The 16,081-nt window shown below is 44.1% G+C and overlaps 1 protein-coding gene across 1 annotated transcript in view; it reads left to right on the top strand.

The window, feature by feature from the left end:
• LOC119428337 (anoctamin-4) overlaps positions 1-16,081 on the top strand; it is a 136,933-nt gene that overhangs the window by 40,126 nt on the left and 80,726 nt on the right. The window contains exon 3 of the mRNA XM_037696010.1: positions 1,036-1,260. Within this exon, the coding sequence (XP_037551938.1) occupies positions 1,036-1,260 (225 nt within the window). The remainder of the gene's footprint in view (positions 1-1,035; positions 1,261-16,081) is intronic.

Raw genomic sequence — 16,081 nt, 5'->3', positions numbered from 1 at the left:
TAGTAGTAGTAGTAGTAGTAGTAGTAGTAGTAGTAGTAGTAGTAGTAATAGTAGTAGTAGTAGTAGTAGCAGTAGTCGTAATAGTAGTAGTAGTAGTAGTAGTAGCAGTAGTCGTAATAGTCGCACTAGTAGTAGTAGTAATAGTAGTAGTAGTAGTTATAGTATCAGTAGTAGTAGTAGTATCATTAGTAGTAGTAGTATTATCAGTAGTAGTAGTATCAGTAGCAGTAGTAGTAGTATAGTAGTACTAGTAGTAGAAGTAGCAGTAGTAGTAGTATAGTAGTACTAGTAGTAGTAGTAGTATCAGTAGTAGTAGTAGTATCAGTAGTAGTAGTAGTAGTAGTAGTTATTTATTTGTGGTAATTTTTGTTGTGTTGTTATTTGTAACAAAATTAAACGTCATTTATGTTTTTTTAACTCAACGTTTTTCTTACATGCAGTTTTACATGTTGTCTTTATTTCTGAGTCTCGCTTATAACAAGATATTTTAACTAATAATGAATGACATTCATTGTGATATGTAAATTAAAATATAAATTTATTGAACTTCTTCAGTGGGATGCATAAAAACAGTCCTCTGTTGAAAAAGTAGATTGTAAAGAAGACAAGTGGCAGCTGAGTTTGGCCAGTCAGCCTTTGAGAGACAGCCAAGTCCTGCGTCTGCCAGCAGATAGTGGAGTTGAGCTGGGTCGACATTCCTGGGGAGACCTTGTAAAACTCAGAGGAGAAATCAAAGGTTGGAGCCGAGCAGAGCTGGATCAGCAGTCTGCAGGAGAGCAGCTCACAATAAAGACAATTAAAAAATTGACTTCTACGTATTATGTTCCGTTGTTTTTCATTTTAAAAACAATCTTTTCATTTTTCACGTTGCATAATTTGCTGATTGTAAAATGATTTTTTACACATTCGGCCTCTATGCCTCAGTCCTGAAACAGTAGAGGGTGCAATAGCTTCAGAAATAACCTTGACATTTGTTTTGAGCAGCATCTCAAAAACCCAGCCACCTGTCCTTGACTTGTTGTTGTGCTTGAACAGGGTTGGACCTCGGGAGTCAAGTGGCCTTTGGGTTCTCTCACTGGACGAGTCCTTTCCAGTCAAGCGGCCACGATCTCCCCAGTCCAGACTGTGTCCACTCTGAGGCCTCGGCTGTCCCGCCCGTCGGCGAGCACGCAGAGCCTGTTTCCTGCCCTGCATCACTGTCCGTCACCCCCCTGCCCACCTGCAGTGCCAGCCAGGAAACCCTGTGCGACAGCAGCACAAGTATGTAAAATGTTTGAACTAGAAAGTCTCAAGGTGCAACCAGCTGCTGAAAATGGTAAAAACTCTGTGATCAGACAGACTTACTGATTCTGATCAGTTCTTGTAGGCTCATAGCTCCTGGTTTGTTAGTCAGGATCTGACTGCACAGCTGAAAACATCTGTGCTCTCTGCTCCTGCCATTTAGTTGCTTTATTTTAGTGACATAAACCCAGAAATGCACACTCACTTCCTAGATACTCTTGTATAAGACAGATGTTTAGCTTCTGATTAGAGTTTCTGCTGGTTTGGTCTTATGGTGGTTTTTCAAGTGATATTAGCTTATATCTAACAAGGTTAAGTCAGGTCCTCTGGGTGGATTCTTCTTGTTGAAATGGTTCATCTTTTATCAAAAGGCTTCTTCAGTCTGAGGAGCTGCAACAAACTCAGTCTTATAAATAGCACCAACTCATAGTGGATCAACCAGGTTGTTGTGGACATCCAGAACTAGCTGTCCACATGATAAACGAGAACCATCAGCCTAACGACCTATCGTTAGTGCCCTGATGGCCGCTTTACTATTCACAGAGGACTGAGTGATACTAGCAGTAACAGCATTGTAAGGTTGGACCTGGAGGCCTCCACCCCTGTTTAACGACGGACAAGTTCTCTTCACAAGGATGCTTCCTTCTTTCGCTCCTCTCTCAAACCAATGTTCCTATCTATCAAGGATGTGCACATCACATGTGCACATGTGGATGTGCACATGTGATGTGCACCACTAGACCGAGGAACAGCTTCTACCCTGAAGTTGTTAGATTCAATCAATCAATCAATTCAACTTTATTGTCCATAACATTCAATGAAATGGAGATTTGTCTTTGACATATGGCTTATAAAAACAAAATAAAAAATGTGATTAAAAAACTTTAAAACTTTAAAACCAAGGCTAAATCAATTAAAAACATGCAGTTAAAACCATTGTAAAATACACGATACATTAAAATATGGAAACATCTCAGCAGACAGTGGTTTGTTATGTGAGGCTGCGTTTAAATAGAACCTTGTTAAGTACATTCACTGCAGAGGGAACAAATTACTTTTTGTATCCATTTTTCTTTGCTAAAGGAACCAGCAGTCGTCTACCAGATGGTACCAACCTGAATAATGGTTGCAGAAGATGAGTTAGATCATTGTAAACCTGTATTGCCTTTTTTTCCAGAACCTGACTGTACAGGTCTGTAAGTGTCATTTGTTGATGACCAATGACTTTACTACCTTGTTTGACCACCCGGGGCAACTTGTTCCTGTCTCTGGCTAGGAGGTTCCCATACCATGAAACAATATTAAATGAAACACTTTAAACCAGTGACCTGTACACAAACTGCAAAGTAATTTTGCGTGCATTTAAGCTCCTAAGCTTATACAGAAGGGGGAGACGCTGTCTGTCTTTTTTGTAAATCTAGTCAGTGTTGGGCTCAAAGGTCAACTTGTTGTCAATTATTGTTCCAAGGTATTTAAAATCAGTCACCTGCTCTACTTCCTGCCCTTTTATAATAGAAGGCCTAAATGTAGGTCTGGTGCTGGCTGCTCCCCATCTACCTCCCAAACAAAGTTCCTTGGTTTTACTGACATTAAGGGCCAGAAAACTGTCATCAAACCAGGTAGAGAGCTGATCTGGGAGTAGGAGGGACTGTTGGTGTCTTTCAGACCAGCAACAAGGGGAGTGTCATCAGCATACTTAATTAATTTAAATCTTTACTGTTGTGTTGCAACTCATTTGTGTATATAGAGAATAAAAGAGGCGATAGCACGCAACCCACAGTCACCTCTTTTATTCATGAATCCCTAATCAGGATTATCACTGTTAAACATGTCACTGTAATGCCACTGGACTGGTAATGGATGGTAAATGGAATGCATTTATATAGCGCCTTTCTATCTTATCGAGACACTCAAAGTTCTTTAAACTACAATCTGTGCCTCATTTACCCATTCATACATCACTCTACTATAACTCTACAAAGCTAATTGAGCAAATCATTCTAAAGAGACTAATCAGAGCTTTATCACATTCATACACTGATGGAACACACATCGGAGGCAATGAGGGGTTCAGTGTCTTGCCTAGGGACACATGTAATTGCTGGTGGATTCGAACCCCCAACTCTTGCATTGGAGGATGACTGTTCTAACCACTCAGACACAGCTGTTATGTCCATATGTGCTGCTGACTATCCATGTTGCTGATCTCATGCTGCTGATTTATTTCATGCTGCTATATTCATTCGTACTCATCTGCTCACACAGACTCATGTTTGTGCTGCTGTAGTTAGGCGTATTGTTTTTGCACCATTAAGTATTTATTGCATTTCTTAGTTCATAACTTACCGGTAGATCTTATTACAGTTTTTCTTTTACACTTTATACCGTTGTTGGATGTAACTGGGACCCTGTGTACACAGTTTCGTCCCACCACTTGTACCACATGCGATGCAAATGACAATAAAGAACCTTGACCTTGGCCTTGATCTTCATCCCTGAAAGAGTGACCACTGGCCTGCAGACGAGTATAGATCACAGGGTCCTGGCCTGATGCTGTTGCTCTTCTGTGCTGGGCCATCCTTTTGGCCAGTGGCTGTTTAGTTTCCCCGTTGTAAGACTGATCATAGCCCTCCTGTTTGTCATGTGAACAGCTAGTTTTGACTGTGACCAACAAACTGGTTGATCCACTATGAGAAAGTGTTATTCCTTATACATGCTCATATTTTGCCGTGGACATTTAAAAATACTTATTTTCGTTCTCAGAATACTGTGGTATTGTATATTTTTGTAATTTCAGTCATACGTAGTAGTCATACGCAGGTTAAAGATGACTGGCTTTGGCAAGAACTTTTGGTTGATTTTTTTTTTTTTTTTTTTTATTCCAATGCACCATTGTAGTCCCAAGTACTCTTAAGGGGCTATCACTGTTGTAGAATATGATGGGTAATTGTTTGTTTGTTTGTTTGTTTTTTCACATTTGGACCATGCAAGTGTTCAACAAAAATTTTAACAAACAAACCAGTCAAGGAACCACCTGAGCCCATGGTCGATGATTAACAAAGACTGATGATGTCACGGCAGGGACTGGGCACTGCAAGGAGTGTGGCACTCAGTGCACTCTTCCTCTCTTTCCACGTCTAAAACAAATATTGGATCGCCCACTCCATTGTAGATGAACAGATGCTGGGATATATTCATCATTTAACGCGGGTTCCTCATTTTTCTGGACTGAATAAAACGTGCATTGAATTTAAGGAAAGGCAAACGTGAGACGTCATTTAAATTTGACCCATCAAAATGAATGCGGTCATTTATTTACAGAATCAAATTTAACATCAAACATTTACATTAATTTGGCAAATTATGAAAATAACAATATAAGCAATCAATCAGGAAAAATCATACGGCCATGATTTTTCGTTGCTGCACCACAAACATTTATAAAACTGTACAACTATGATCTTTTACCCACACGGATGTGAATAAGCACTTTACACAGACATTTCTAAATATCTGGGAGAATTTCTACTTGATAGAAAGTTAAAGATGAAAGAAGTTAAAGGGAGTAAGATTGAATGGGAAGGGAGGAATGTTCACCAGAACCGACACTCTCCATCAGAAGCCCAGCTCTCCTTCGGTACGCTTGGTAGGAAACTTGATCCATTACCTCTCTGAAGATTTATCAGCAGATATGGAATTCCGTTAACGCTACCTGTCCAGCGTCTCCTGATGGTGGCTGTAGCTCGTCAGAAGTAGTGGCTAGTGAAAGTTATAATCCCATGGAACTCGGAAGAGCTTTTTGTCATGTCAAGATCATCCCGTCTCCGACAGAACTCGAACAGAACCAGCAGAAAGCTCTCCAGCACTCTCGAACTCTCCAAAAACTCTAGAAGTCTGACAACTCTCCAACTCCGTGTAGACCAGGAAGTACTGACATTTTAAAGACTCTTTCCCGGTTCACTTTTTGGGATTTGTTCATTGGTCAGAATCGACCAGAAGGGGTGTGTTTTTGTGACGTAAGAGGTTAGAGACAGCGAGAATTGTTATGAGACAGGTCAGAAATGTTCTCACAGACCGAGAGGGTTTTGTTTTGGCGTGTTTAAGAAACAGGTGGAAAAACATCTATATTTATGTCTGAGAGGATTCTAAAACATGACAGTTTAACATAACAACTTGTTTTTCGTTTGACTGTAACCTTGGAAACGCACACACTTGCTCATTCAAAGGCAGAAATCAGAAAATGCCTAAACTCTGCAACAGCTTTTAACATGAGAATAAAAATCATTACTCAGTTAATAAAATTGATTAGTTCACTGCAACATCTAAAATGGTTTGAACTAAGACACTTTGATTATCAACATTTGTGGTAGTAATGATAATAAAAAAGAGAGTGTTCTTTTCACTTGAATCTTCAAGAAAGAAAGTCTCAGGATGGGTGAACCTGTATTTATGTATTCAAATACATGAAATGACAGTTCCTGTCCCACAAGGTTCTAAAGGTCAAGAGTTTTGACCTTAGACTTGGTTTCGACGTAGGCCTAGTCCACTACACCATTGTCTAAGTCCAAACTCTGTTTCGGACTCTATTTTCCTTTTTCATCTTTACCTCTTCTGTCTGAGAAGGTTCTGACTCCTCACCGTCCATCTCTCCCCCTCCTCAAAAAGAAGATGCAGCTTCACCTTCAAAAATGGTCTTGTTTTATTGACTCAAACACAATAAGCCAATAACAATAAACTAAACAGTAAACACATTACACTACACCATAACTATAAAATCCCAACACACTAAATATCACAAAACTCATGCCCCTATTACTCACTTTCGTTGTCGCTGTGTATTTTTTGCTGCCGAACTTCCTTCAACTTTGGCAGCTTTTTCTTCTTCTTCCTGTAGATTTATTTACACTTCAGAACTAACTTCTGGGCTCAGTCATAAAGGAGGTGGGTGGTGTTTTTTCTGTTAGGCATGGGTGGGGATGAGAACAGATGGGGGCATTTTTTCCATGTGGTTGTGATCCCTGGCGTGACATCACACCCCATATATGAATCAGAATAATCTTTATTGCCGTTGCACAGTTAAGCACAACGAAATACATTTCAGTGCAGCTGTCCAAAGCAAACAAGGGTAGGCAGCGGTGCACGGAGGGTGCATCTTCGCTGTCAAGCGCTACCCTTATTGTTCAGATAAGAAAAGGGAAGGAAAAATGAGGAAGGAAGAAGGTATAAAAAAGATCTTTCACAATGTGTCCTTGACACACAGGACACAGTGTAAAGTATCAAAAAAACTACATCAGTACAAAAAAAAAGCAACATAGATAAGACTTTTTGCGCAGGGGGGCAACAAAGGTGGTGAGATTGTCTGAGAACACTGCCAAAAAGTTTCATAATCCTGATAAAGATGGCACAGTGTCTATCAACCGGCTCATAACTGATAAGGGTCCACAGATGTTCTGGAGGGGGGGGGGGGGGGGGCAGGGAGGGGGAGCAGAGCTTCATGATTTACATATCCTCCAGGAACAATTTGAGATAAGATGGCCTATCCAAGGCCAAGTGCAGAAGCCAGATTCAGTTATATAACAATTGTTTTGGGGCAGGCCGACTATTGATTTCATGCCTGCCTTCATAGTTCTGCTGGTACACTCAGTGGTGAATCCAAACAGACAGACAGATTTGTGGTCATTCCACCGGTCCGTGCTTGCAGCCTTATCCAAGGTCGATTCCTTCATGCAAGCGAGTTCCAGGAGCCACAAGTGGTCTGCGATTCTCAGAAATCGCATCCAGCTTATGGTTTAGCTCACAAAGCATCTGAGTCTGAGCGCTCGATGCACGGTACAATCAACCACATAAGGCAGGCAGCTTCATAATTGTCAAAACTGCTGCCGACATCTTCCTAATTTGTCAATATCCCAGGTACCTGCCAATTCCATAAAGCAGAAATCCTGTTATCATAAATCCAATTATGTACACGTCTTCAACATCCTCAATGGACAATACAGATACACATCATCTTCCATTCACCCCAGGAGCCCATGATATATCCAGCTGTGTGTGTCCTTTTAGGGCATGTGGGTTCTCCTGCACCCTGTCTTCTTGTCGAGAAAATTTTATCAATTGTGTTGGGAAACCAGCTGACCAGATCCATATGGAAGTGGAAGGACTGTTTTCAAAGCCATGACTGAAACAGCTTGAAATCGTCACAAAACTACATTTTAAAACTAATTTGTGTTCATTTTAAATTTTTGACACAGAACATAGGTTTTTATTTGTTATGTCTCTATCATATTTCACTGGATACGATAAAATGATGGATGTTCTATTTTAAATTGATCGCTACATTTTTTACATTCTTTAAAATTACAGTAATAAAAAGTACATGGAAACTTCAAAAGAAAAGAGCCAAAGAAAAAAAAATTAAAACTACGGGTTAGGGCAATCCCTTTTTGGTTAACTTCTCATTTTGGTAATGTGTGTCTAAGTTATTTCATTCTTATTTTTAACCCATGATGCATCAGTTGCAAATCAAATCATCAAATAACAGTCAATTAATTCTTATATAATACATACAGTCATTAAGAAATGCCAATTAGTAAAAGGAATGGATCTAAGGAAACCAGCTGACTGTGCTGAATCTTCACTTCCTTGAATCCTCCATCCCGAGCAGCACAGAAGCGACAACAAAAAATGAACAACTCCCTTTTAAAAATAAGAAACGTCCAGCAGAACCATCTATCTATCCATTATGTTTACCTGCTTCTTTCTTTTTCAGGTCGCGGGGTTCACTGGTGCCCATATCCAACTATCACTGTGCGAGGGGCGGGGTACACCCTAGACAGGTCGCAAGTCCATCACGGAGACACATAGAGGAAAAATGAGACAAACAACCATTCACTCTCTCACTCACACCTAGGAACAATTTAGTCACCACTCAGCCTAACATGCATATTTTTGGTCTGTGGGAGGAAAATGGAGTACCCCGAGAAAACCCATGCATGCACAGAGAGAACATGCAAACTCCACCCAGAAAGGCCCCTAGGCAGGCATTTGAATCGGGATGACCTGCACTCTGAGAGGCAGCAGTTCTACCAACTGTGCCACCATGCTGCCCTCCAGCAGAACCAGAAATTTAGAATTTTAGAATGTCAGAATTTGGTAAAAACTAAAAGTAGTATCCATCCATCCATTATCTTTACCTGTTTATTCCATTTTGGGTCACGGGGGTCGCTGGTGCCCATGTCCAGCAATCACTGTGCGAGGGGCGGGGTACACCCTGGACGGGTCGCAAGTCCATCACAGGGCCACATAGAGACAAACGAGACAAACAACCATTCACTCTCTCACTCACACCTAGAGACAATTTAGAGTTACCAATCAGCCTAACATGCATGTTTTTGGTCTGTGGGAGGAAACCGGAGCACCCGGAGAAAACCCACGCATGCACGGAGAGAACATGCAAACTCCACCCAGAAAGGCCCCTGGACCGGGGTTTGAACCAGGGACCTGCTCGCTGAGAGGCAGCAGCTCTACCAACTGTGCCACCATGCTGCCCTCCAGCAGAACCAGAAATGTAGAATTTTAGAATGTCAGAATTTATTAAAAACTAAAAGTAGTATAATGAAACAAAATAAAGTAAGTATGCTGAAACTGATTTGAAAGAAAGCAAAGTTTCGGAAGGAAATAAAGCAGACTAAACACATTTTTATAATAAAAACAAAATGCTTCTCCTTGAATTGCCACCTTATCGTGGTGGAGGAGTTTGTGCACCTGAATGATCCTAGAAGCTATACTGTTGAAGGCAATTATAATTGCACCTGGCTCTCCCAAGGCAAATTGGTCCTAGGTGAGAGCCAGGACAAAGAGCGATTCTAAAGACTTTTGATGGACAACACAAATCAAGGAACTCAGTGTCCCTTACCAAGATGTGGGTTACTGGAGCTCCACCCTGGAGCCAGGCCTGGGGGAGGGGCTCGTTGGCAAGCACCTGGTGACTGGATCTCTACCCATGGGGTCAGGCTCACCCCGAAAGAGCGACATGGGTTTTCCTTCCTGTGGGACCACCACCTGCAGGAGGGGCTATATGAGTCAGATGCATGATGCCATGGGCAGTGGCCAAAGGAGGTAGCCTTGGCACTCTGACCCAGGCTTACCAAATCTGGCCCTTGGGACATGGAACGTAACCTCTCTGGCGGGGAATTTCTATTCAGTTTATTTATATAGTGCCAAATCACAACAAAGTTGTCTCAGGGCACTTTACAGAAACATTCACATACGTAAAAGTAAAGTTCTCTATCTAAGAAGGCCAGCAGACAAGTTTAATCTTGGATTCATTACAGTCTCCCATCCTGAGCAAGCACAGTGGAAACAGTGGAAAGGAAAAACTACCTTTTTAAAAGGAAGAAACCTCCAGCAGAACCAGGCTCAGGACAAGCGGCCATCTGCTTTGACCGGCTGGTTTGAGAGGACAGGAAGGAGAGACAGACGAACACAGAATGGTAGGTCCAGGTGTACCTGAAAGACAAAAAACCCCCACATATGTTAAGGATAGAAAAAAATAATTACAAATGTTGAGCAGAGTAAGTAAAGACAGTAGCAGAGTGAAAAGTGTGGTCAGTTTGTCCTCCAGCAGTCTAAGCCTATAGCAGCATAACTAAGGGACAGCTCAGGAAACCCAATCTGACCCTAACTATAGGAATTAGCAAAAAGGAAAGTCTTAAGCTTAGTTTTAAAACTGGATAATGTGTCTGCCTTATGGACAGATATTGGAAGTTGGTTCCAAAAGAGAGGAGCCTGATAACTGAAAGATCTTCCTCCCATTATGTTTTTGTAAATTCTAGGAACCACAAGTAAACCTACAGTCTGAGAGCGAAGTGATCTGTTAGGAAAATATGGAACAATATGATCTGTAATATAAGATGTAGCCAGGTTGTTGAGAGCTTTGTAGGTTAGAAGTAAGATTTTGAATTCTATTCTAGATTTGACAGGGAGCCAATGGAGAGAAACTAAAACTGGAGAGATGTCTCCTACTAACTCCAGTTAAGACTCTGGCAGCAGCATTTTGGATCAACTGAAGACATTTTAAAGAGGTATTTGGACACCCAGATAATAAACCATTGCAATAGTCCAGTCTAGACTTGACAAAAGCATGAACCAATTTTTCTGCATCATTTTTAGATAAGATGTTTCTAATTTTAGAGAAATTGCACAGGTGGAAGAAGGCAGTTCTAGTAATGTTTTTAATGTGGGTGATAAAAGACATGTCCTGATCAAAAATAACACCAAGATTTTTAACATTAGAGCTGGAGGACAGATTAATGCAATCTAAGGAGGGAGAAAGACTGAAAAATTAGTTCCTAAGGTACTCAGGTCCAAAAACCAAAACCTCAGTCTTGTCTGTGTTCATCCATCCATCCATCTATTTTCTTCCGCTTATCCGGGGTCAGGTCGCGGGGGTAGCAGCTTAAGTAGGGAGGCCCAGACTTCCCTCTCCCCAGCCACTTGGTCCAGTTCTTCTGGGGGAATCCCGAGGCGTTCCCAGGCCAGCCAAGAAAAATAGTCCCTCCAGCATGTCCTGGGTCTTCCCCTGGGCCTCCTCCCAGTGGGACGTGTCCGTGACACCTCACCAGGTAGGCGTCCAGGAGGCATCCTAACCAGATGCCCAAGCCACCTCAACTGGCTCCTCTCGACGTGGAGAAGCAGCGGCTCTACTCTGAGTCCCTCCCGGATGATCGAGCTTCTCACCCTATCTCTAAGGGAGAGCCCAGACACCCTATGGAGAAAACTCATTTCGGCTGCTTGCATCCGAAATCTCGTTCTTTCAGTCACAACCCAAAGTTCATGACCATAGATGAGAGTAGGAACGTAGATCGATCGGTAAATTGAGAGCTTCGCCTTTTGACTCAGCTCTCTCTTCACCACGACAGACCTGTACAGCGCCCGCTTCACCGCAGACGCTGCACCTATCCGCCTATCAATCTCACGTTCCATTTTTCCCTCATTCGTGAACAAGACCCCAAGATACTTGAACTCCTCCACTTGGGGCAGGACCTCCTCTCTGACCCGGAGAGGGCACTCTACCCTTTTCCAGCTCAAGAGCATGGCCTCGGATTTGGAGGAACTGATCTTCATCCCAGCCGTGACGCACTTGGCTACGAACCGCTCCAGCAAAAGCTGTAGATCAGGATCTGATGAAACCAACAGGACCACATCATCTGCAAAAAGCAGAGACACAATCCTAAGGCCACCAAAACAAATCACCTCAACACCTTGGCTGCACCTAGAAATTCTGTCCATAAAAGTTAGGAACAGAATCGGTGACAAAGGGCAACCATGGCGGAGTCCAACTCTCACTGGGAACAAGTCTGACTTACTGCCGGCAATGTGGACCAGGCTCTGACACCAGTCATACAGGGACCTAACAGCCCGTATTAAAGGGCCCGGTACTCCATACTTCCAGAGTACCCTACAGGGTTCCCCGAGGGATGCGGTCTAAGGCCTTCTCCAAGTCCACAAAGCACATTTAGACCGGTTTGGCAAACTCCCATGCACACTCCAGGACCCTGCTGAGATTGTAGAGCTGGTCCAGTGTTCCACAACCAGGACGAAAACCGCACTGCTCCTCCTGAATTTGAGGTTCGACTATCCGACGGACCCTCCTCTCCAGAACCCCCGAATAGACCTTACCAAGGAGGCTTAAGATTGTGATCCCCCTGTAGTTGGAACACACTCTACGGTCCCCTTTTTTGAATAGGAGGACCACCACCCCGGTCTGCAAATCCGGGGAACTTCCCCCGATGTCCACGCAATATTGCAGAGTCGCATAAGCCAACACAACCCTACAACATCCAGAGCCTTAAGGAACTCCGGGCGAATCTCATCCACCCCCTGGGGCCCTGCCACTGAGGAGCTTTTTAACCACCTCGGTGACCTTAGCACCAGAGATTGGAGGGCCCGACCCAGAGTCCCCAGGCTCTGCTTCCTCAGTGGAAGACATGCCAGTGAGATTGAGGAGGTCTTCAAAGTATTCTGGCCACCGACCCACGACATCCCAAGTTGAGGTCAGCAGCACACCACCCCTACTATAAACAGTGTTGGTGGTGTACCGCTTTCTCCCCCTGAGACGCCAGATGGTGGACCAGAATCGCCTCGAAGTCGTGCAGCTTCCATGGCCTCTCTTGAACTCCTCCCATGCCCGAATTTTTGCCTCAGCGACCACCCTAGCTGCATGTCATTTGGACTGCCGATACCCATCAGCTGCTTCCAGGGTCCTACAGGCCAAAAAGGCCCGATAGGACTCCTTTTTCAACCTGACAGCATCCCTCAATGATGGTGTCCACCACCGGGTTCGAGGGACAGGCACCGACAACCTTGCGGCCGCAGCTGCGGTAAGCCACCTCGACAATATAGGCACGGTCAGTCAGACTGAGGAAGTCTCTCAGATGAGAGACGAAACGTTTCTACATTTTTTTGTTGTTTTGCTTTGTTTTTTTTTTTTTTGAATGTCCAGAGGACCAGATTTAACTTTTTTTAGATTTTTCTACCTGGATTATTGAGCATGCATCAGGATAAATGGACTGTACTTATATAGCGCCTTTCTATCTTATTTCAAGATACTCAAAGCGCTTTACACTACAATCTGTGTCCTCATTTACCCGTTCATACAGCACTCTACTAGATCTCTACAAAGCTAATTGAACAAATCATTCTAAAGAGACTAATCAGAACTTTATCACATTCATACACAGATGGGACACACATCAGAGGCTATGATGGGTTCAGTGTCTTGCCCAGGGACACTTCGACATGTGACTGCTGGTGGATTCGAACCACCAACTCTCGCATTGGAGGACGACTGTTCTAACCACTCAGCCACAGTCGCCCGTACTGGAGTACTGGAGGGCCAAATGGTTCGAAGGCTTGGCTGTTGCTGAGGCAAAAGTTTGGATGTGGGAAGATTTCAGTAAGGCTTTGGATAAAAACTCTTGGTCGGCTACGAGGAGATTCTGGCAAAACATCAAGCAGCTGAGGAGGGGAAAACAGCATTTTACTAACACTGTGTTCAATGAAAGTTGGGTGCTGTTGACCTCAATCAGTGATGTTTTTGGGAGGTGGAAGGAATACTTCTTGGACCTTCTCAAGCCCACCGGTATGTCTTCCATGGAGGAAGCTGTGTCAGGGGACTTCTGGCTTGGTCTGTCCATAATCATGGCTGAGGTCACCGAGGTATTTAAAAAGCTCCAGGCATGGATGAGATTCGCCCTGATGTCCTTAAGGCTCTGGATGTTGTGGGGCTGTCTTGGTTGACACACTTTTGCAACATTGTGTGAATATTTGGGGAAATGCCACTGGATTGGCAGACTGGGGTGGTGATTTTCTTCTTCAAAAAGGGTGACCGGAGGGTGTGCTCCAATTATAGGGGCAGCACTCTCCTTAGCCTCCCTCTTAAGGTCTATTCAGGGGTACTGGAGAAGCGAGTCTGATCACTGGTCGAACCTCAGATCCAGGAGGAACAATGCAGGTTCCATTCTGGCAGTGGAACACTCGGTCAGCTCTTTACCCTCACTAGGATCCTCAAGGGGTCATGAGAGTTTTCACATAAAGTACATTCTACATGTGTTTTGTAGACTTGGAGAAGACATTTAGCCGTGTTCCTTAAGGAACACTGTGGGGGTGCTCCATATTGGGGGCCCGTTGCTACAGGCTGTGCAGTCCCTATACAAGTGGTACAAAAGTTTGATTGCTGGTAGTAAGTTGGACCCCTTCAGGATGGGAGTTGGACTCTGCCAGGGCTGCCCATTATCACTGACTCTGTTCATAACTTTTTTGGACAGAATTTCTTGGTGCAGCCAGGGGGCAGACGGTGGCTGGTTTAGTGGCCTCAGGATTTGTTCTCTGCTATATGCAGATGATGTGGTCCTGCTGGCATCATCGTGCCGGGATCTTAAGCTCTCACTGGAACAGTTTGCAGCCGAGTGTGAAGTGGATGGGATGAAAATCAGCACCTCCAAATCTGAGGCCATGGTCCTTAGCCGGAAAAGGGTGGATTGCTCTTTTCAAGTCGAAGGTGAGGTTCTGCCTCAAGTGGAGGAGTTCAATTATCTCAGGGTTTTATTCATGATTGAGTGAAGAATGGAGCGTGAGATTGACAGACGCGTTGATGCATCATCTGCAGTATTGCAGATGCTGGGCCGGTCCTTTATGGTGAAGAGGGAGCTGAGCTGTAATGCAAAGCTCTTTGTTTACCGGTCAGTCTACATTCCTACCTTCACCTATGGTCACAAACTCTGGACTGCAGATACAGGTGGTTGAAATTAGTTTCCTCCGCAGAGTAGCTGGACTCTCTCTTAGAGATAGGTTGAGAAGTTTAGTTATCCGGGAGATACTCTGAGTAGAACCGTTGCTCCTCCACATTGAGAGGAGCCAGTTGAGTTGGTTCAGGCATCTGGTAAGGATGGCCCCTGGGCGCCTCCCTAGGGAGGTGCTTCTGGCATATCCGACTGGGATGAGGCCCTGGGGAAGACGCAGGACACGTTGGAGAGACTAAGCCTCTTGGTTGGCCTGGGAATGCCTCGGTGTCGTCCCAGAAGAGGTGGCTGTCGAAATAGAAGTCTGAGCCTCCCTGCTCAAGCCGTTGCCCTTGCGACTTCAAAATAAATGGAAGATGATGGATGGATGGATGGATGGATGGATGGAAAGAACAAAATGTTTACTTATTGGTCTATTACATTGTTGTTTTTTAGTTTGATTTTTAGGATATGTGTAAAACACAAAAGACTCCTTCCAAAGCATTAAACATTAGTTTTCCTCAATGTGCACAGTGCAAGAAATTCTTCAGTAGAGGTGCCCAAACTTTTGCATCCTAAATCAAAATATCAGCTTTATTGTTTGCACTGTGTGTGTGTGTGTGTGTGTGGGGGGGGGGGGGGGGGTAGGTACCTGCTGACTGACACTGTAATCAGTGCCAAACTGTCATAGCGCTGATCTGCAGCAACACTGACACAGCCAAGCCTTTTTCTGATTGGCTGCTGTCGCAACACCTTGACCTGTGATTGGTTGTCAGGGAAGCCTGGTTAGAGAAGCTGAGTGGCAGCGCACCCTCACTCCCTCTCCCTCTTGTTCCCTTACACTGTAAACATCCTACTCATGCCTGTGCATATCTTATTTTTTCTTTGGCTGCTTTTGGGAGCTTTTCGTTCACAGATCTGTCAGAGTGTGAGTGTATCTGTGACTGTGTGATGCTGGTTTTGAGGATGCAGGGATGATGGGTTTCGAGTAAAAAAGTAGGGATGCTGGATTCCCTCGTGGGGCGTTGTGTTTGTTTGTTTTCCTCAGCGAGGTCATTTGTGCACTCATTTCTCTGTGTGTGTGCATGTGTGTGTGTGTGTTGAGAGAGAGAGAGGAGTAATCAGTCTCTCTGGGCATTGCTTCAGCTCAGCTGGTCTGCTGCTGTGAGGGGGAAAGCTGTCTCTCTGCCCACCTTCACACGGTGAGTGTCGTCAAGTTGTCTTGAAGCAAAGGCAGCTTGCTCTTCAGAGAAGATGAATTTTTTTAAATTTAATTTTGCTGCAGTGCTCTTCCATGTGTTGCTGTGTCCTGCTCACACTCCTCTCCTCGCTGCCTCATCTCTCTCACCAAGCAATCATATGACCTTCACGGGCTCCCCCGGCTGAACTCTTCCTCATGCACGTCCTTGTTGTCCGTGATGCATCGCCTCTGAGACCATGACACAGAGCGACCGTGAACGTGTGTGTTTTGTCTGCTGGGACGGTCCGCAGATGTGAAGTCTCCGTTAGGGGAGAATGTGCAC

This window comes from Nematolebias whitei, chromosome 22 (genome assembly GCF_014905685.2).
Source record: "Nematolebias whitei isolate Nwh7 chromosome 22, NemWhi1, whole genome shotgun sequence".
Lineage (NCBI taxonomy): Eukaryota > Metazoa > Chordata > Actinopteri > Cyprinodontiformes > Rivulidae > Nematolebias > Nematolebias whitei.
The sequence above is the reverse complement of the archived record's forward strand: the minus strand, read 5'-3'. Positions and strand labels throughout refer to the sequence as shown.